Raw genomic sequence first — 23,291 nt, 5'->3', positions numbered from 1 at the left:
TATTGAAAAACAGAGGAAGTAGTAACCTTTCTCTAACTAGTAGTCTAGTAGTAACAAATGTCACAAATATATTGGCTCATAATCCCATCTGAATTTTCTTTTTTTTTTTTTTTCATTCCTGTTTTAATGAATTAGATAAAATCTAATAAACAGAATTACTCCATCAATATTCAATATACCTATACTATACTAAAGGCAAAATCAGAAATGACACTTGTCATAACCTGGTTAAAAATTTTCCCTCCAAAAGGTCTTTTTTTTTTTTTTTTTTTTTTTTTCAAAGCTTCTTAGAGAAGTATTTAATTTAATACTTACTTTACAATAATATTTCTTTTCTATTTGGCAAGTATATTCATTTTTACACATTCAACAAAGGTTTATATATTTATTTATTTCTATTCAAAAAAAATATATTTATTTATTTTATGACGGGAACAAAGTCATATAATACAATAATGTAATACTTCCTCCGTTTTCTTTTACTTGCAACACACCTTTTAGGCACGCAGTTTTAGGAGATGATTAGTGAGGGTAAACGAGCGATTTTATCAATATAATTTTTACACGAAGATTAGAATAGGGTTAAGTATCATTTGTAAAAATTATAATGAATAATTTATCCGTTTACATTACATAAACCCGACCTCAAAACACGTGCCACAAGGCTGTGTTGCAAGTAAAAAGAAACGGAGGAAGTATTATCTATAACTTTGTAATGTAATGCATGGTTATTTTTATTAGTCGTGCATGCATTTCTTCCTCTGTTTTCTTTAAAGATTCAAAAAAATTGTAATTACAGAACTTTCATCCTATTTTGCAATTTGATATTATTTTTTATAGTAAAATAATTGTATTAAATTAATGATAAATATTGAAATTACCGTGCATGGTACGGGATCTAACCTAGTTTCATAATAAAGATCAAAACATGTTAAATAAAAGGAATTATTTAGTATAGAGTATTTTGTAAAAAAATACGAAGTAACAAATACATCTTTCGTTTGTTTAGGTGACGTCGTTCTATTACGGCGTTTGTGACCACATGTTTTTAACGATTAATATCTCTAATTATTAACAGTGTAAAATTATAAAAAGCGGATAATAATAAAATATGTATATAATAATATGTTTCAAACAAAATTCCACATATTGACTTATTTATATTTTATCTTATTTATAAATCACAAAAGGGAGTCAAAATATGATGTATAAATAATCTATACTAATTTATTAAAAGTTCATGCAGTCCTATTTTTGTTGCACCACGTCATCTTCTCAAGATCTCATAACAAAGATGACTATTTAGCCATCTAAGCCAATTATCAACTTTCTATTAAATAATAGTACGTATATAAAAAGATTGTATAAATGCAAAGCACAAGATTCAATCAAGAAAATAAAAATTAATAATAAGATATTAAAATTATAACTCAATTTTGGTTTGACAATGACAATTACAATTTTGAAAAACCTTTACAAAGATCTATTGATTACGTGTCTACAATAATAACAATTCGGGGTAACGCTCGAACTGTAGTTTAAAAGTCAACAGCCACCTCTCGTCAAACAATACTCCGTAATTAAATTTTTTTAAATTATAACAATACGGAGTAAATTACAAGACCTCTATATAAACTTTTTAAAATTCCCAAATTACAGGAACAATGAACAACAAAACACTCTAAAAAAAAACAACAAAACACTCTAAAAAAGCAGGGGAAAAAATAGGAAAGAAAATCTACTAAGGGCGTGTTTGGATTAAACGCTAAAAATTATTCCATCGAAATACAAAAAATGGGAAGTGAACACAGAGATGAAGAAATCAGAAAACCCAGATTTCTATGTTTACATGGTTTCAGAACAAGCGGAGAAATCATGAACAAGCAAATCCATAAATGGCCCCAATTCGTTTGTGATAAACTTGATCTTGTTTTTCCAGATGCCCCTTTTCCTGCCCAAGGAAAATCCGATGTTGAAGGCATCTTTGATCCTCCTTATTACGAGTGGTTTCAATTCAATAAAGTCAGTCTTTTTTTTTTTTTTTTTTTTTTAATTTATGTTTATTATTTTTTGTGGTTGATGATTATTATTTGCATGTATAGATTGATTATTAATATGGGGCTGAATTACATTTAGGAATTTACGACGTATGATAATTTTGAGGAATGTTTGGAGTATATTGAAGAGCTTATTATTAAGCATGGTCCCATTGATGGTCTTATGGGTTTTTCTCAGGTACAGTACAATTTTGTGTGGTTAATATACATGGTTATATTTGATGGCTTATTGTATGATTAAGCATATTTTGGCTTTATTTGCTTAAATTAGGTTGCCCCAAATTGTGTATTTGTGTTTCCATACCCAATATCATACAGGGAATTGTGTGACACCGTTATTGATTACTCCGTATATTATATCGTAGATTAGGTAGTTTTTGACAAAATTTCCGTATCTATATTGTGTGTTGTAGGGGGCTATTTTGTCAGCTGCATTACCAGGTTTGCAAGCAAAGGTTTGTGTTCACTTTACATTCTAAATTTGTTTATTTATGATATTGGATTGTTATTTAAAATCTTGAATTTGGATTAAAATGAATGTATATTGTTTTGTTACAGGGGTTGGCTTTGACCAAAGTTCCAAAAATTAAGTTTTTGATTATAATTGGAGGTGCAAAGTTAAAGGCTGAGTCATGGGCAGAGAAAGCTTATAGTTCTCCTATTGAATGCCCCTCACTTCACTTTTTAGGTATAATTTTTTGGCATTTTTGCATACCCTTTTGTACATTAATTTGGTCAAAACTCTTGATTGATTAATATTTTTGCTGAAATTTGTGAATTGGTGAGTATCATGCAATGTGGTTAACTTGGAATTAGCCCTTCTAAAGATGATTTTATTGTTAGTTTGGTTTCTGTGAATCACCCCAAACACCATTAGATTGGGCACTGTGAAAACCTGTAAAGCCGGTGAAACGGTAGCTACTGAGGCATAAATTGCTTGTTTCATTCCAAGTTACGGCAGGTCCGGGTTGGTGTGGTGTGGTGCTGGTTGTTTGACATAGATTGTTGATAACTAGAGAAAGAAAAGAGTTTTAGCTGTAAAAAGGTGATCTTTGGGCTGATTGTATGTGAACTTAGTGTCAATGTGTCATTAATAAAGCTAAAGTGCAAACAAAATGAATTGTATTCATGAATGGAGAGCTATTATGAATGTTGATTGTGGGAATATTGATGCTCATCTCATGTGTTTTGCTTAGTTTTGAAAAGAATCGCATTTACCATGAATGCTACAAATTCTGCCTTTAAAGATTGGTCGAATGAGTTGAATTTAGTGTTTAGTTATTGCTTCTAAGGCTATAGAGAGCTAAATTTGAAGAACAAGAATGATATCCTAGCATCATCAGAGTTCTATTAAGAAGAGCGAGTATTCCTAGTATATGTGGATTCTGTTGGGACCAGAATCTACAGATGTCTGAGTGTACGCAGTCCGTGTTTTTTATACTTATTGACTTGTAGAGTGAATGTTATAATATTACCATTTGAGGTTTTTTTTTCCAATAGAAAACTTAGAAGGGATTTTAACATATGACATCTCATAAATAGAGTGACACAAGGAATAAATAATATCTACTATATACTCTTCTTTGAATTTGGTGAAGAGAAGAGGGGATAGTGTTTTTGAAAAGGGGGGTGATTCCATAACTGTCAGCTAACTTAGTGCATTGTAATAAGCTCTCTAACACCCTGAATGTTTAGTTAGAAAATATTGGCGTTGTTTGCTGTGTGAGTGCTTACAGTCTGGATGTTGGCTTTTCTAGTTTCTATCACGATTTGTCAGCAAACGGAGTGCACGTTTAGTAGCTTTGTGCTAGGGATCTTTGTGGACTGTATTTATGCTTATTGACGTGCAAAATTTCCATTGCAGGGAAGGAGGACTTCTTGAGGCCACATGGAGAAGATCTCATTAAGTCTGTTGTCGACCCGTATATTATTCATCACCCCAAGGGCCATACAGTTCCTCGCTTAGGTGAGGTTATCAATTTACTTTATAACACAAACTCGTTATCACTCTGCTTCCATGGATTATTCAATTGTTTTTTGAAGACGTGGTAACATATCTCATTGTATTTATTTTCAGACGAGAAGTCATTGACTACCATGCTTAGTTTCATTGACAAGATTCAGAAGATAGTATCTGAAGAGGAGAAAGATAAAGAAAGCAATGGACAATGACTGCAGGACATAAAACATTCATATGTACAGCGATTGGTTGTTTTGGCTGATTGATTGAAATTATGCATTTGTTTAGCCATGGTAGCTAGTTGCACCTCTAGCTGTTATTATGCCATTGACAGTCATGTGATGATTTCCTGTCTTATTGATAATCTGTTTATAATGGGTTTTAATTGAATTCTATTTGCTCATGTAATTCAAGTATTCGTCTTCAAAAAAAAAAAAAAAATGTAATTCAAGTATTCAACTGTAAAATTATGTGAATGTATTCTCTAATAGCGTGATGAGTCATTAGTCATTACGTTCACATTATCAATTAGAAACTATATTGTATAAGCTTGTTTACTTGGTTCAATGTAGCAATGCTGAATTGAACCCCCCAAAGTTATACTGATATATTTTCAGGCAAAATAAGTTATAAACAGATTTCAGAAATTTGCTCCAGTTTTGTACAGACAGTATATCGTGATCTGACTGGCAATAATGCAATTTCCAGTATTCACTTGAAGTAGATGATTTGTTTGTAGAAATGCAGCAATGGTGAATCCGATCCCCCAAGGTTATACTGATAAGTTAAATAAATTTCAGAAATACTAATAAGTTTTGACAAAATAAGTTCACAGTTTCAGAAATTAGTTTTGACAAGAAATCTGATTTTGAAAAGTCAACGCAAACTACTAGATTTACATTGTAATCTTGATTGACTTGTTGAAACTATTACTTTAAGTCAAACTAGGGTAGCTTGAATTTGATTGCTTTATTGTCCACTGATATTGAACCTTGAACAAATGGCTAGTTTAAGAATTTTACTATTGTGTTATTTGTTCTTTTTTTGTTTGACTGTGATTGAGATTCTTCTTAACTTATTATAATGGAGATTAAGTGATAAAAGAATCAATCCATGTCTAAGTACACTACTACAATTTTCTAATTGAATAAAGATTGAACAAAGTTTTCAAATTTGAACAAACAAATTTATTTATAACTTTAAACTTGAGTCAAACTAAGAGTAAAAAAACGAAATCAAAGTGGCCTAAATTAGCTGTCAGCTTGCTTATTCATCATTTATATTTCAACAAAGAAATTTTGACCCTTTACTATGATAAGAACAAGAAAAATTTAGTATGTAACAACCAACATGGAAATGTGAGTTGAACTAAATGCTCTATGTTTTATCTAAGAAAAGGAATTTGCTCCAAAGATTTCTAATTAGTGATTGTTGAGATAATATTTAACATTTTTAAATCACGAAATGCTACCATCTAAAAAGTCACACAAGAACCAAAGCTTCAATTTATAAAAAAAAGGAGTTAATTTGCTAAGCAAACGTGTTTGGTAAAATCAACTTCTAACTAGTGATTGCTGAGATACTATACAAAATGATCTTTACATACACTAACTATATTAATCAATTGTTACATTTATTTTAAATTGATAATTAATTCATTAGTAATAATTTATTAACTATTATTACACCAAATACAAAAGCTAGTCCCATTAAACTTTCACCTAAGCTTAAAAACCAACCTTTCCATTAACAAAAAATCAAACCAGATACTTCCTCTGTTTTTTTATAAATCAATACGAATCTAACAAGATCCCATATGACTATATTTTTACTTAAGCATAAATCATTAAAGCTAGGTAAAGTGAATAGTGTAAAAGTCAAACTGTTGCAACTATATAAAAAAAAAAACGGAGGAACTATATGTTTTCCATTATTTTGACTACATAAAAAAAAGGAAATTTTGTCAGAAACCACCCGAAAAAATTTTTGTTGTCTAGAACCACCCAATTTTAAAAATTAGTTGTCCAACGCCACTAGAGTCTAGTTTCCGGCATTGACTCAGAATTCCGGCGTTGACTCCAACCAAGAAAATAAAAAAAAGCCCCACACCACCGCTCTCCCACCGCCACTACGCTTAACCAATTCATTTGCCTTAACCCACCAATCGCACCACCTTAAACCACCCACCAGACTCACCTAACCCTAACTCGCCACCTTAACCCACCCCTCCCGAACCCACCCACCACCTTTACCCTCCTAACCCTAACCAACCCACCACCTTAACCCACCTAACCCGAACCCACCCACCAGAACCACCACCTTAACCCACCTAACCAGAACCATCACCTTAACCAACCTAACCCTAACCCAATCCGAACCCATCCACCCTAACCCAGATCTATCACCTAAACCCACACAAACAAAACCCAGAACTACCACCCTAACCCTACCTATTCCGACCAACTACCCACCAAAAACCACCCACCACAACCGCCCAAAACCACTACCACAACCCAAAACTTAACAAAAATTTTTTTTTAAAGAAAAATTAAAAACAAGAAAACATACCTATAATCAAATTTGGCTTTGAATGTCACCACGAATTTGGTTTAATATGGTCAAATTCGACCATGAAAACTCTAGATCTAGAGTTTTCATGGTCGAATTTGACTTGAATAACCATCAATTTCGTGTCGACCACCGTACCTCCACGAGACGCCGGCGAGAAAGAGGACCGAATTGGCGTTGTGACCCAACCCCTTTGCCAGCGACAAAGAAAAGAGAAAAGAGAAAGGGAGGGAGAAGAGGAAAGAGAAGAGAAAAAGAGAAGGAGAAGAGGAAAGAAAGAGAGAAAGAAGAAGGAGAAGAGCAGCAGATAATGAAGAAGAGGAAAGAGAAATGGAAGGAGAAGAGAAAAGAAGGAGACCAGCAGATACGAAGGAGAAGAGGAGAGAAGAAAGACAGGGGAAATAGAAGCCTAGAAGGAGGGAATTGGGGAAGGGTCAACGCCGGAATTCTAAGTCAATGCCGGAAAATAGACTCTAGTGGCGTTTGACAACTAATTTTTAAAATTGGGTGGTTTCAGACAACAAAAAATTTTTCGGGTGGTTTTTGACAAAAAAATGTTTTTAACGGGTGGTTTCTGACAAAATTTCCTAAAAAAATCCAAACGTCAAGCAAAATTCACTTATCAAAAGGAGGCGTGCATATTCTACCCTTCAAAATCGCATTCTATTGAAGCGTGCCAAAACTTTGCAAACCAAACCAAACAAGCCCATAATTCTACAAGATCAGCCTTGCAATTAAGGCACAAGTACACAACCTTGCATACAAGTTACAACTATACAAGCAATGCAGCATCACTAGAATTTTCTACAGAGTACGCAAAAATAATAAGTTCCCAACAGAAAATGAGAAGGGCGTTGCTAAGCAAAACAAAAGCAATGTCATGTCTTCTTCTAAACCAATCATCTCTGATTTTTAAACCCGCCATCTTCAATTCCCACCATTTTGTCCTTAAACCTCCATTTTTCTCTCTCTTCACTTCCCTCTCTACTACTTCTCATCTCTTGGTAAGCTAATTCCTTCCTTTTTTTTTTTTTAATTTTTCTTTTTCATTTGTTCTAGTGTATCAAATTTGATTCAAACTTATCAAATATCTGCATTTTTGTGTAATTTTTCCAAATTAGGGTTTGAGAAATTTGAATTCGAGAAATTGGGGTTCCAGAACTCAATTTCGTTGTTTGAGTATGAGCACCAGTAAAGAAATGGAATCGATTTCGTATTTATCGCAGCAAGAAGCGGCGGGGATTGATGAAGATTTAATGGGTCCTTTGGGGTTCAGTGTTGATCAGCTAATGGTACATTTGATTGCATTTTTGTAATTAACATTCAATTTGAAATTTTGATGATGAATTCTAACTTTTTTTTTTGTCTTAATTGTGACAGGAATTGGCTGGTTTGAGTGTTGCTTGTGCTATTGCTGAGGTAAGATTACAGAACACCATTTTGATGTTTCATTGTTGATTCATTGTCTTGATGAATATTTGGATCATACGACGTCTTCGTTTGGTTTTCGATGAGACACGAGGTTAAGTCTGCTTGTGTGCCATTTAGATGATTTAGGTATAATGGGTATATAAGTGTATGGTAATGCTAGGGAACCTGCTACATTTGGTTGTAACCCAGCTATAAAATAGAGAACCTATTAGGTTTATATGGTTCATCTTACGTTTATATGTCGGCAAACAAGTTGTGTTCTTGTGTATTCACTAATCACTGCAATGTAGAGGAACAATATGAAGTAGGTAGAGCTTTGAACCCTCACAAACGGCTATGGTTCTCACTATGTAGTACTCATTAGAGCAGACATAATAGACGTTTATATAACTATGATTCTAAAATATACTTCCAGGTTGAATAGTCATGAAGGGGCTAGTGAGGACCCCCTGCAAGGCTGCAACTCAATACAAGGGTTACAGGTTGCACATCTTGTAGGGTGTCTCATATTGTACCCATACTCTATTTTATTTGATTCATCATCAACTTAAACTAGAATATATTGAATTGTCGGTAGTTGCTAAGGCGGTGTGGCGGAATATGAGATGTTTGGTCATTATATGAAATCATTTGCCGCCTAGAAGCTAGGTTTACTGACATGACTAACCGAGTCATAGACTCATATAGTTATGAGTAGGTGGGATAAATTTGTTGATCTTGCAGCTATGCATATGTGTAATAGATGCCATAGATAGTGCACGACTGTATGTGCTTGATTTTAAAAATTGAGACTCATGATAAGATTTTAGATTTCAGTTTGAGTAAATTGTTCTTAAGTGTACACACTTTTTTTTAGCCAGCAGGGAGTTCACCCACTATGTCATGCTTTTTTAGTTGTGATTATATCCTGTCAATTCCTTTCTTCATTTTTTTATGATGCTGGATGTTGAAGGGGAATTATGGTCTGAAAACAAATAAGAGCTGATGACACAACGTTACTTGTCATTATGACAGGTTTTCAAGGCCTCTGAGTATAATCGTGTCCTTGCTATCTGTGGCCCTGGGAATAATGGTGGTGATGGACTTGTGGCTGCTCGTCATCTATATCACTTTGGATATAAGCCTGTCATCTGCTACCCAAAACGCACTCCGAAGCCTTTATACAGTGGCTTGGTGACTCAGGTAGAAGATGGGTGATTGCGATTGTTGGGTGCCTTTATACAGCTAAAATTTCTTCTATGAGAGATGCTTACGCGACATTTTTTTTTGTAGCTTGAATCATTGTCTGTCCCTTTCTTGTCGGCTGAAGATCTGCCTTTGGACTTGTCTGATAACTTTGACATTATCATCGATGCTATGTTTGGTTTCTCTTTTCATGGTAATTAATTATTTCCCAATACTAACTGCTGACTTGTAATTTGATTGGAATCCTGGAAGGCTGAATACAGTTTTTGTACTTCGATTGTGACTCTTGCAGAACACTTTTGTTTCATTTGTTTGTGTACTCATTATATGCTATTTTTGAATCTTCAATCCTAAACATTTTATCAAATTTATATCTAAATTGTTAAATCACTTTTGTTTCAGTTGTTTTTGTACTTCGATTGTAAAATGTTTAGATATGACTTGAGTGTTAACAGGACATCATAGTTCTGTGTTGATCTAACAATTTCAGACATATATAGGGCTTCAATGTTACTCATCAAATGACCGAACTCTATTAGTATTTAATGTTTTGTTGTAGCAGTTGCTATAGTGAGAAGATTAATGAAGTTTAACTATTATATTGATGTTGAATGTTGCTCGTTTTTTTAGGCACCCCAAGACCACCTTTTGATGCTCTCATCCAGAGGCTGGTATCCTGCCAGAATCAGCATCACACTGGTCTGAAGTCAACTGTCATTGTGTCAGTGGATATCCCATCTGGGTGGCATGTTGAAGAAGGGGATGTCACTGGTGAAGGCATCAAACCTGACTTGCTGGTCCGCTCTGGTGGAAACCCTCTTTGGTCTTGTGAAAAAAAATCGATCTTTCATGTACGTTTTAGAGTGCCTAAGTTTTAAGAATGATGTCATTTGTCTCCTGTAGGTCTCATTAACTGCACCAAAGCTATGTGCCAAGAAATTTGATGGTCCACACCACTTTGTGGGTGGAAGATTTGTACCGCTGGCTATTCTAGAAAAATATAAGCTTCACCTTCCACCATATCCAGGCACTTCAATGTGTGTACGTATTGGAAAACCTCTTCAAGTGGACATTTCTTCTTTAAGAGAGAATTATATATCTCCAGCCCTGCTGGAGGAGGAGGTCGAGGCTGACCCTTTTGATCAGGTAAAGTTCAATTATGACAAAAAATTAGTGCTTTTAGCAAGTTGTGTATTCAATATGATGTTAGTCAGTCTATTTTTTGGTAATGCTCTTTTCTTGTTATAAAAGTGGCATAACTTTCTAATCTTCTGAAACAAGATATCACTATTGGTTCCTTGTTCTCTTGCTGCAATACGTCCTTAAAGTAATTAGGATATCTTAAGTGTCATTATGCATCATGATCATGTAATGCGTTGCTTTAACAGTTTTCTTTCTATCCTAGCTCTATCATTATTTTTCAAAACCTTAGTGTACATCCTTTTCCATATTATTGGGTTTTCCAAGGCTGGCCTTTATGTTCCTATCATCCTATGCCTCAGCATTGAATTTTGTCCTTTCCCTTCTCTTTGTCAGCATTTTTTGTCTTCATGCATCGATTCTCTGTAACCTGTATTCTAATTTTGTTAATAAATCCATCTTGTAGTTCAGCAAATGGTTCAATGATGCAATTGCTGCTGGGTTGAAGGAGCCAAATGCCATGGCCTTATCAACTGCTGCAAAGGATGGAAAGCCGTGAGTTATGCTGCTCAAGTGATTTTATGTGCTCTGTTTGAAAAACCTAGTATCTTCTGAATGCATGCCATTAATTGTTTTTCCTGTTGCAGCTCATCGCGGATGGTTCTTCTGAAAGGAGTTGATAAAAATGGCTTTCTCTGGTTAGTCACCCTCCTCATCACCCACCCTCGAATAAATGGATCCTGACGTATGTTATGCCTCTTAACACCTACTTCTGTGATTTATAACTACAGGTTCACGAACTATGAAAGTCGAAAAGCAAGGGAATTATCTGAGAATCCACATGCAGCACTTCTGTTTTACTGGGATGGCCTTAACCGTACGGTGCGTGCTATAGTGTTTTCATTATGAGTCAACGGCCAGGTCTGCATTTGATGACAGTGGAACTGAGTTGGCAATTTCTATTAAAACTGTTCTATGTAGAAGAACTTATAAAGGATATACTTTAGATTTATATAAAAATAATGAGGTGCAATTAAGGTGCTTTATATATTTTGTTTTAAGTATCTAGCTCGGTCCTTGGTTTTGCTTTCTTATTGCTCTGGATTTTGCTTCTGCTATTTAACTGGAAGGGAAGGTGGATAGCACTTCTAATTCTACAGACCAATAATCATAATTTAAGTAATAGTTTGACATATCCCAAAACTTGCATCCTGAATGACGAAGCTTAATTGTTCGTCTGTACTTTTCACAGTCAAGTGGATGTGAAGTTGCTTTCTATTCAGTTTTCTTGGATTCTGCAATCTGCATGTTTGAACTCGTTTTCTGTATCGCCACTGTAGCAGATCCCTGTTTTCATATTAGGGTGAGGAATGGGCAGAGGGGACTAGATAGTGTGTCAATGAGGTGTTCTAAATATTGAAGGGAGTTTTATGATCAGTGTTATGGTTTGATATTTTGTTTGGAGGCAAGATGAGGCAGATTTAACAGTTTGGGCAATGTAATTTTGCCTGGTATATTGAGTGTCATGTAACTGTGATATGCCTTCTTAGTGAACTCTCTGTATAGTTCCAACCTAACTTCACTTCGTATTCTAGGTAAGAGTAGAAGGATCCGTTGAAAAGGTTTCTGATGCAGAATCTGAACAATATTTTCATAGCCGCCCTCGAGGGAGTCAAATAGGAGCAATTGTTAGCAAGCAGGTTCTGTTTGTCTATTCATCATTCTCTTGTCTGATAAGGCATGATCCAATATTAATTTATTTTATTAATTTGTTACCTGCTGTTCAGAGTAGCATTGTTCCAGGGCGACAATACCTCCAAGAGAAGTACAATGAACTGGAGGCAATATATTCAGATGGGTTAGTTGTTGAAAATTCCTTTTAGTAGCATTTTCAGGCAATAAGGAACATAAATTAGCTTTTTTTTTTTTTTTTGGTTGTCTTGAATTCCTGACTAGTTAAGTATCCCTTACTGTCAGGTTATGTATTCTTGATTTTGACTGCTATGAACAAGAAATTATTATGAATTTTCAAATGCATTAATACTTGTCCTAACTTAGTTTGAATTGTTTCCTTCTAGTTCCGGTCTGTATCTTAAAATGTGGCTAGTATATATGAAGAGCTAGTCTAATATTATATTTCTTTAACAATCTTTTTTTTTTGGTTATCAAATACGCTTTCCGAGACTTCTTTTTTGTGTTTTCTGACTCCACTTCTCCTTTTTGCCTCCCTCTCTATGCAGGAGTTTGATTCCTAAACCAAAATTCTGGGGAGGATACCGGCTAAAACCAGAAGTTTTTGAGTTTTGGCAGGGGCAAACTTCTCGCTTGCATGACAGGTAGGACTTTGTCACTTCTGCTGTATTTTTTTTAAGGTCCCCATACCCGTTTTTGTCCCCGTATCCGTTTCCGTGCAACTTAGGTGCTAACTGATGCAAAATTAAAATGTATCTTTTTCTCTGGGGTAGCTAGTTTTATGGGCTTTGGATAGCTATTGACTTGTCTTGTTTTATAATTATTTGCCTCAATTTCGCTCACTTCCTGGCCATGTTTCTCTTTTCCTCAATGGGCGCGTTTAGACATGCTTGCAAACATAGGGGCTTATGCTTGCTTTATCTTAACAACTGTCTGGTTCCTTCAGTCCTTACGAAGGCAAGAACCTTCTATATTGTCTTAATATATCTGGTTATATAAGGACATAGAAGATGGAGGAAAGGAAGAAAGAAATGATCCATTGTTCTTTGTTTGGATAACCATTGTTGGGCTAGGGTAAGGGCAGTGTTTGAAAAAGCGCGCCTAAGGGAGGGAAAGCTTTTGCAGAACTACAATTATATGAGAAGGGTGTGAGATTGTGAGTAGTAAAAGCAGAGGGATAATGAGGTTATATTGTTTTATGAACTTAGCTCAGGTAATTGTTATGGGCCCTTATGGCTCAACAACTGAATTGATATAAACTTGCAAGAGTCTACTATTTGACATGCCATCCATACACATACACTTACCTTTGATAGAACTTGACTGCTACAAGACCATCAAAAATTTAATTTTCTGTTACATGGGGTGATATTGATTTGATGAGGGCTGGCACACAATTGGATTATTAAGGAGTTAGGTACAAGTCATCTGATATTGATTTATAAAGCCGCATATACAGAGGAACGAGTGTGATATAGTTGTATAATATACCTGATAAGATTGAGCAGTGAGGCTGTTAGTGCTTTTTATTATGGGCCTTTTTGTTTTATCCTTTCATATTTGCAAAGAAATGGTTGATTATATAAAGGAAGAAAAGAGATCCTTTCCTTTCCTTAACCCAACAATGGAATATGGATCCCTTCATCTCCCTTCCACAAATTCCTCTATTTTAAAACCTGCCTCGTATAATTTCTCCTTCCCGCCCCTCCCCTTCCTTCCTAAAATCATATCCCACAAAGCTATTTGAGAAGACTTGGATTAGCTAATTGTTAACTAAATGTAAACTCTGTTGATTTGGTGCATGGAACTTGACAGTGGCTGATGAGGAGGATTTCATATAGCCAACTGATGAAATGAGACTGTGGGGCTGTGGGGATGTCGTGCTTCCGTAAATTGTGAAGTTAACACTTACAGTATTACATTTAGTTTAGCCTGGATTGATGCTTGAGTTGATAGAAGTTGACACAATAAAGAGGGATAGACACTAGACAGTAGCCAATTTTCTGATTCATAGCAGCTGCTTCGACGGCGCTTTTTCGCCTTCTCTTCGCTCTGGACAAGAGCGCCACAGAGATATTTTGAAGTCAAATTCGATTGTTTGGATGGTTTGTGGTTTTGGTTAGGCCTAACATGATGTTTCTCGGAGAAGATAGATAGGGATAATTTGGAAGTCAAATTCAATTCCTTAGCAATGTCATATACACATACCTAAAAACTAGGGGTAAGGCTATATACATCTGACCCTCTTCTGGGCCTTATCTTGCCCCAGGTCGAGAGTTTCTATAGAATTATTGGGTTAGTAATAAAAGTTTTGAAAGTTGAATTCTTTCCAGTGGTAGTTTTGAAACTTATGAACCCTCTAAATATGAGAGGCATGCTTTATAATATGGCTCAAGGAAGTCCAACCAACACAAAAGTTCTTGCCATTTTAATGTCTTTATATCTCGTTTTGCTTTTTATATTGTCAATAGACTTACCTGTAAAAAAGATATCAACGTAACCTTTAGTTTTGACGAGTATGTTCTTACGCAGGATTTTGCAATTGATAATATTTTATATTAGCAAGAATCCTAGGCTTGGAAAAGGAATTATGTCAACAGAGGGTTGTGCTGAAGAATATTTGAAATTAATAAGTACTACTAATTGATCTATTAGCAGTTTTGAATATCTTTTTTCTTTCGGGTCATAGGTCATTTCTGATATCGTACAAAAGGTAGTTTACAGACTTGCTCTGTGTAGACAAAAACATATTTATGCAAGCTTTGTTCAAAAAAATAAAAATATCATGGAGCTCATTTTGCTCGGCCTCTTCTCGCAACCTTGAGGTTGAAAATTTTGTCCTCTTGTATTTCAACCATATTGGAGCATTTTTGGTGTTTATGCTCGTTGTTTATGTTTCCTTCTGCATGACTTGTACCCCTGTTTAGAATGTTACTGAGGCCAGTGGGCTACTCACTAGTCACTCACTACCAAGTGTAATAAAAAGCTTCATAATACTCATTTCGTTGGAAGTTTTCCTCAAATAATCTAACCAGACATTAGGAATATTCCTGCCTTGTTTCAATACTAATACCTCGTCATTTGCTCTTGTATGTTCTTGTTCTGCAGCTGCAGAAGTCGTCATCTTTGTTACATTCTTTGAATAAAGTTCTACTTTTCAAAATAGTGAAAAATCAGTTTCATACTGTTGTGGATATTGATATTATTTCCACTCTTTTCTCCTGAATCTGATACTTTTTTTTTATGAAAGATATGTTTTTGGTTCGCCTTGCTTAAAGTCTGACCTGAATGTTTCTTTTGCTAGGTTGCTATATTCTCCAGTGGAGGTTGATGGAAAGCGTGGGTGGAAAATTGATCGCTTGGCTCCATGACTAGTTCTTGCTACGTCAGCATTGTGAGAATACATAGTATGTCCAATATGTCATCTCTAAACGTTAAGGAAATTCTATCGCTTTGGCAGTGTCAGTTGAGCTTCTTGTTCTAGTTAGATGCATTGTGATATTGGGACATCATGTATTTTCTGATTTGCTTTAATTAATTGCTTTGAGTTAATTATAAACAAGCATAGTCATGTAGAGCTTATTTGTCTTGATAACAGTTGAAATGCAATAAATATATTTGCCTCATCAATACCATCACCTTTTGATCTTTACCTTACATTCACTTCTAACTATTATTGTACGAAATTACTAGTACGTATTAGGCATTAGCTAACTATCTTGTCAGATGTAGAAATCCAGGCTAATTATAGCAAACTAAACATGAAGAAAGTAAAATGATTCATTAGTTGGTATTAACCACTAAATATTTCAAGCTTATTGGATAATTCTCTAAAAAGATTAGCTTTAATTCCCGTTAATCGCGACTGTACTGGGCGTATCGGCCAGTACTGTTGGTGAATGGTTTTAAGTGGATCTTTAACTGCATTTTTTTTCTTACTATAAAGTTTTGATAGCTATTTGAATGCTTTTGTGGTTGAACTCAGCTGAAAGCTCTTTATTATATCTTCTCAATTTGACTTGTTATATCAAAGAATATGATTTCTCATCTTTTCTGCTGGTGTTGTCATTTTCTTTTGCAACTTTCTCCTGTGGTAACTTCTAACTGTAAGCATTCTTAGATTCCTGTTTTCAAAAGTTTCCTCCCTCTTTTATGCACTATTATCATTATTAGTCTTGTAATTAATACACATCTCTACTTTCTGCATGCTTGCTAGCACTAATTTAAAAAAGCTTTGTTCTCTTGAGAAAGAAATAATTATTGCGGCTATGCTAATGAATCACTTTAATTGGTAGCTTGTTAACTATTTTGTTGAAAATGTTATAATTAATTTGCGGCTTTTGTTAGTTGATTACCATGATTAATATTCAATAATTGTAATTATGCTATGCATTAATTTCGTCATAATCAGGGTGCAGATTTGCTGCTAGTATTCTCTTTCTGATCTTTTGAACTACTGTAGATTTGTAGAAGGTTATATTTTTTTTTTGCTTTTGTTTATTACTCTTGTGGTGACAATCTTTGTAAGTTTACTAACTTAGATTTTATTAGACCCCTTTTTTTTGGGGTAGGGGTGGAGGTTTGTATAGTCTTGATAACTTTTACGAGATGGGCAAAATCATCTAATCTCGGTTGTTTTTCATACTTACTCCCCTCTTCAGTCAGTCCTCAATACTATACCCCTTATCGGCCCTATATAACGTGAAGTGTTTATGAGATTGATCTTCTTTGCCAAGTAACTCCATTGACATTCACATACATTAGAACATTATTTAAGTGAGCCATAACTCTATGATTGTACTTCGTATATATCAGTAACTTATCGCACAACCCATGCACGCTCTCTTGCCTCCTTTCAAAAGGAGCGAACGAGAGACAGCGCGCTTGCTTTTCAAAATTCCATGATACTCTGTAGAGGCATATGAATGTGGGGTGATCATTTTATGGAGGTTAATGTTGTTGATGTTTGCTTATAGTTATACCGTTATAGATAGGCTTGAAACACTGAACCCAGAAAAAGGCGAGGTCGATTGATCGAACTTGACCAAACTTTAGGGCTCCACCAAAGAAGATATTAGCATGTGAATGAATGAAAGTTTTTCTTTATTTTTCAAGCTTCTCTTTTGACCAAGAATTTTGGCGAACAACCTACAACCTTACCCTTGTCTTCAGCCTTTTCAGTGAGAGGGGCCATTTCTTACTTTAATTTTTTTGGCAGAGGGTTGGTTGTTTTCTTTCTACTCAATAATTGGTTGGATAACTGTAGAATAAATTTGAAGATGATTGATTTGTGGTTTGTATTCAACTCTAATCTTGAAGAAATAATGTGTGCTGTGTTAGTTTTCTGTTGTGTCAATTGTCGATTTGATAAGATTAGTACGTCGTTTCGAGATTAAATCTTGATTCATATAGCCGATTCCTATCCGCTCCGAGATTAAGGTTTTGGTACTGTTGGATTGTTTTAAAGTTGAAGAGTTAATGGACATTTAGGCTTTTCATGTTGTAGGAACTAGATTATGTTACCTAGTTAGTAATTACAGTGTAGCTTTTTGAAAGCTTGAGAATTTGGTCAATTACTTTTGTCTCTCTTTTATTAATTTGCCGTATTTACTACAGTAAATTACCTACAAATTAGGGTTGGCATGGACAAAATTATGCTTGTGCTATGTTAATACGGTAATTTTCATCAAAGCTTGGACTTTTTTAGTTGCGGAATTATTCTCTCTTGTTGTAGAGGCGGCAGCTTTGTGTGAGGGGATTAGAATAGAGTTGGAAGTTGACTAATATGGATTAAGGGGGCTTAACTTGATCAATGCCAATTTATTCCTTTGGATGGTAGATCTAGCCTAGATACCATGATTTTAGACATACAACATCATTCACCCTCCTTTGTTAAAATAGCGCGTAACATACAAAGTTGCACATTGGGTTGTTAGTGCTAGTCTTGACATTCTCAATCTTGTTTTTGTATTCTTCCATCTATAGGTCAAGCGATTCCTTTAAGATGAGGATCTCCTAATTTATGTCTGAAGCTTATGAATGTAGCCTTTGTTTGAATAAAACTTGTAATTAACTCACAACAATAATTACGACATTACACATATTGGTATTAAGGAAAAAAAATCAAATCTTTGATGACATATTTGTACTCCGGTTTCATATTAATTGCAAGATTTTTTTTGTTAATAACTTGGTATAATAACATTTCTTATTCTATTACTGATGTTTTTTATAGAACTTAAACGCGCCTATTGCTTATTGCTATGAAATAGAGGCCAAAAGAAGTGTAATGGAATGTGCTACATTTCGTGCGTGAGTTTAAGCACATATAGTTCAATTTTAATATTGAAGCCTAATGATCGAATCTAGAACAAGCTTAATCAAAAGACTACAAAATCGTAGTTTATAGGCTTTCATAGTTTCATTATTTCAATGTTGCTTAAACCGGTTTGTGTAGGGAGGTTTCTTTAGGCTCCCTAGTTTGGAGCCACAAAATGTAAATATGGAATGATAAATCCATGTTAATTATAATGATTGACTAGAAACTCTACTCACTTAGTAGGTCATCCTTAAGCTATTGTATTTTTGAAATTATTTTGAAGCTGACCCAAAATTACATATATGTTTTCTTTTTAAGAAAAAAAATAATAATAAAAAAAACAATTGTCATTGTTCTTTTCAGCTTTAGATTAACCATTAACTAATTTCAACGATAATCTCGACATAAAGAGCACATAAATGCAAGGTATGGTAACACAACATCATAATGCAACGTGCCTATTGTATAAATGAATATAATCGTGACACGCTAAATGCGTGTCCGTCTGGAAACAATCTGGTGTAGGATACTATAGTGGTTAAAATTTAAGCCCATTGCCCAAATTCTACCAATTCATATGGCCACTTATGTAAAAATATATATGCTGCCTAAATCATTTAGAATTGCACAACTAGATGAATCGTGCAACTACAATAGTAACTCGGTCTCGATATCTATTCTACTCGTAGTTAGTAGGGAATTCTTTTGTGTCTCAAACTTTTTCTTCTTTGCTTGTAAACTGAAAGATGAAATTTAAAATTTGTGCAAAATGAATAGGACAAAAGGTACGATCGAAGCATCTTATATGTATATTGCCACTTTCTAGGAATAGGATGGTGACAATAATTTTATGTTCCTTCTCCCGACAATGCTAGCAACAACAACAAGATGCTGCACCTCATTGTTTTTTAGCTATTCAACTTCATTCGATTAATTAATAAAAAATGAGGAAAAAAAATGTGATTGAATAGGAATAAGATAAATAATCCATGGAAAGCAAAGTTGATAGCGATTTAGCCAAAGGTATGACTATATACGTAGTACGTACAAACTATAAAATACCTTTAATTTATTGTATATTTGGGAAAACGACTTTGATGACGTTTATAAATGCATTATGCACATTTTATGGTATCAATTTAGATCAATGTAATAAGTGAAGAATTTAAGAATTAATGATCTCTAAACAAGATATATGCCAATACAAGTACGTAATGATATACTCTACATAAAAATTATAGATATTCCTTCCATTATTGACATTCCATTACAATAGTGTTTTGCAAGGATAAAATTATTAATAGGAAAGTAAAAACTTATACTCAACATGTAACTTTATTAGACAATCCAAAGATTTAGAGAATAATAACATCCTTTTTTTTCAATTCAAAAAAAAAAAAAAAAAATAGCAAAATTGAACTCGAGTTGGTGCACTATATGCCAAAATAAGAAACTTAATGCCTATTATCTTTTAACTGTCTAATACAATCAATAGGGGGAATATAAAGGCATAAGGTTTAATTTCATGCCCTATGTAATTGAGTTGGGAAGTCGGTTAAGTTGTAAAATCAAGTGGATTTAGGAAATAGACCGGAAAACTTCAATTTAACTAAGTTACACATAACTGCTTAAGAGCATGAACAAAATTGTGGAATCCTTCTTTGAATTTCTTTCTCATTTTTTTGACACTAAATTCACTTTCACAGCTCCACCGACCACACTTTTCTCTTCATTTTTATGCAATATGCATGCTTATTTTGAACCCTTTAAACCTCATGTACTACAAGCCTACAAGTATGCGTTATTTCACCATACAACCGTTGTATCAAAAATCAAAAAATAAACACAAATTTTTATATGCGGCTGGCCACATGATGCGGCAAGGGTTACTTGTATGGTGTTATTGTAGGTGTTAATTATATTTTAGGGTTACTTGTATGGGTGTTACTGGTTTTGTCATGGGTTACTTGTAGGTGTTACCTGTATTCTGGGTTACTTGTATGGGTGTTATTGGTTTTGATCAGGGGTTACTTGTAGGTGTTACTTGTATTATGGGGTTACTTGTATGAGTGTTACTGGTTTTGGTCAGTGGTTACTTATAGGGTGTTATTGGTTTGGTACGAGGTTTTGGTCTGGGGTTACTTGTAGGTGTTACTCAACTCATTCAAGTAATCCATAGAAGTAACCCCTTAATACAAGTAACCCCAGAATACAAGTAACTCCAAAAACAAGTAACCCAAAATACAAGTAACCTTGCCGCACCATGTAGTCTGTCGCACTGAAAAAGCTCTGAAAAATAAAAATAGCAATGTAGAAAATGATACTTGTTGTTAGGTCTTTTTCAATTTCAATATTTCATTAATTTATTTTTTTTTTTTTTTTTTTGGAATTTGGATATTCTTTGGTTGAAGGGCAGGACGACGAAAAGATAAAACACAAATAAAAGCAGAGGCCAGAAATAATTTAGCAAGGGGGGGTCGTCAAATGTACTATTTCATACAGTATGGTGATATAAATCATGGCCTACAATACTATAAATCATCCCTATATGAGTTGTGATTCCCATCATTTCATAATAACAAATTAAATTGACATACTCCAAAATAAATTTTCATTTCCATTTCTTTTAGCTTCGATTATTAGCACTCACATATATGTGCAAATGTGACTACTTGACATAACAAACTTTATTACATTTGGTCATCTAGAGTACAATGAAAAGCAATCATTATAAACATACAATAGTTGTAACACCATATTATATACCATAGCTGTAAGATAAGGTAATATGGGCGTAGTACAATATAGCAATAATTGTGATATTCTTACACATATAAAGTGACTTATTAATCTATACGTAATTTTTTCGTATAGGGTTAATTTTTTAAAGAGAGGTGATTTTTTAGCGAGGAGATGGGATAACACTGACCATCTTATTATTATAATGCACCACTTTCATTTATGAGCTATGAATACGATTAATGCAAATAAAGCTTTGTTGTGATATTTGGACTTTACTAATAAATTTCATACGTTATACTTAGGGCATGTTCACATATACTGAAGTAACTGAACTGAACTAAATTCAATTGATTGGAGCTGAACTGAATATAGCTAGAGAACAGTGGCGGATTGAGGGGCATTAAGTGGGGTCCCTTGACCCCACTTGAATATTAAAAAAAAAAGAAAAATCCTTTTAATTTTTTTTTTATATATAAAAATTACCTATATTTTTAACCGAAGGACCCCATAAATATTTATCAAATGCATTTTGACCCCGTTAAATATTAATTCTGGATCCGCCACTGCTAGAGAAGGAAATTAAGAACTGAACTGATTGGAGCTGAATTAAACTGAACTAATATGAAGCTAAAGTGAACAGACCCTTAATATACACGAATTTTCTAAAGTCATTACATTGAGTGATTTTCATGGGGATATAAGATGATTTGAAAAAATAAACTGGGTGAAGTATGTGATACAAGCCATACAACTAAACAAGATGACCTTTGTTGCTATTCTATGGAGGTAAGCGACTAATTTATTTGTTGCTATGAGATTTGAATTTCATGAAGCAAAAATGATTGGATTTGCCAAGCTCACTCAAATTAGTTTAATCCTTAATAATATATACGTCATGTTATACACACTTCTTTATCTTTTTTTATTTGATAGGTAAGATGAATGACTCAACTACGTATCCTCGACATTCGCAACCCCTCCAAGGCCATACATAGCCAAACTATAGTACCAATTGTTTCTTTTCAAAAAGGAGGGTGAAGTATTGGTGCTAACATGCAAACCGAAACATAGAAGCAGATGAGGAGAGCTAAAAAGTTGAGTGAAAGAAAGCGATGTAGAATGGTCCACTTGTTTCCCCTTCAACACAAGATATTGGATGGGCTAACTCCCCCAAGTCAAGAATTAAAGCTTAACCTTTTCCTCCTTAAGCTTTTTTGTTAATTATTTATTTAATTAGTTAATTACACAATCAGAAACCACCTTGATTTATTTATTTATTTAAAATTATGCAATTTTCGAATACCAACAAGAATACAATCAGCAAACATTGCCATATTTCTCTCCCCAATAATTATTTCAAAGAAAAAGAAGGGAGAAGGTGAGCACATGGGAGTGTAACACTTTATAAGGAACATAAACGTATGTTAAAAATCATATTTATCAACATTCCATATTTGCACATTACTGAAGACAACGTAGCACACCATTAGGAATACGACCATGAAACTAATATTATTACAAATTTACAAGTACATGTTTCTTGCTAATTTAGAAGGATTATGTGCCCTTTTCAGCTTAAAAGAGACACAAGGACTGATAAAGGCGTGTAATTTAGAGTTAAAAACTTATCGTTAGGCAAATAATAGGAGGCAGTAGTGCCTTCATCTTCACTCTCGATCCTTACTCTTATCTCAAGTCCAACCGTGTTTTGTCGATTTTTGATGATTAAGAATTTTATCACCAATTGGCAAATACAAATCTTTGGATCTCACACGTAGAATTTGAATCCAAAGCATATAATCAAATCACAAATGTAATAAAAGATACGAAATACCCTTTCGTTCCAGGGTAATCTACACATTTGACTTTTATCATTATTTATTTACTAACTTTAACGTATCAAAAACAAATTTTATTCACATCAGTTTTAATACTAATATTTAAAGATATATACGAAACTAATACATTGGCATATATATGCTAAGTTTTAACGGTCAATTATTCTAAAACGGAGAAAGTAATACATATTCCAATAATTTAAAAAAGTATTTCAAAATAAAGTTTTGAAAGATTTTTAGAAGACTGATGAATGAATATTTGAAGGGGGGAGGAGGGGCCAGCAGCGTGTACTTGGACAACACTTTGTGAGCATCAATAGATGGGCCTCTGCAATCAAGAATGATCATTCAACATCTAA

At 34.1% G+C, this 23,291-nt stretch overlaps 2 protein-coding genes across 2 annotated transcripts; both read left to right on the top strand.

Annotated features, from left to right (window-relative positions):
• The first annotated feature begins 1,662 nt into the window (after positions 1 to 1,662).
• On the top strand, positions 1,663 to 4,673 carry LOC145613405 (dihydrofolate reductase-like). Its single transcript, XM_081668502.1, has 6 exons — positions 1,663 to 2,022; positions 2,137 to 2,235; positions 2,471 to 2,512; positions 2,616 to 2,745; positions 3,922 to 4,023; positions 4,135 to 4,673. The coding sequence occupies exons 1-6, from the start codon at positions 1,795 to 1,797 to the stop codon at positions 4,227 to 4,229; spliced, it is 696 nt and encodes a 231-aa protein (XP_081524628.1). The 5' UTR covers positions 1,663 to 1,794; the 3' UTR covers positions 4,230 to 4,673.
• Positions 4,674 to 7,381: 2,708 nt separating this feature from the next.
• LOC145614257 (pyridoxine/pyridoxamine 5'-phosphate oxidase 1, chloroplastic-like) lies at positions 7,382 to 15,663 on the top strand. The gene is made up of 14 exons (XM_081669278.1): positions 7,382 to 7,589; positions 7,707 to 7,877; positions 7,966 to 8,004; positions 9,031 to 9,198; positions 9,289 to 9,394; positions 9,832 to 9,998; positions 10,105 to 10,347; positions 10,808 to 10,896; positions 10,989 to 11,039; positions 11,133 to 11,223; positions 11,937 to 12,041; positions 12,129 to 12,199; positions 12,582 to 12,677; positions 15,338 to 15,663. Exons 1-14 carry the CDS (start codon positions 7,428 to 7,430, stop codon positions 15,402 to 15,404), a joined length of 1,626 nt encoding a protein of 541 aa, XP_081525404.1. The 5' UTR covers positions 7,382 to 7,427; the 3' UTR covers positions 15,405 to 15,663.
• Positions 15,664 to 23,291: the final 7,628 nt, after the last annotated feature.

This window comes from Chenopodium album, chromosome 25 (assembly GCF_948465745.1).
Source record: "Chenopodium album chromosome 25, dcCheAlbu1.1, whole genome shotgun sequence".
NCBI classification, from domain to species: Eukaryota; Viridiplantae; Streptophyta; class Magnoliopsida; order Caryophyllales; family Amaranthaceae; genus Chenopodium; species Chenopodium album.
This window is presented reverse-complemented; position numbering and strand designations above follow the sequence as displayed.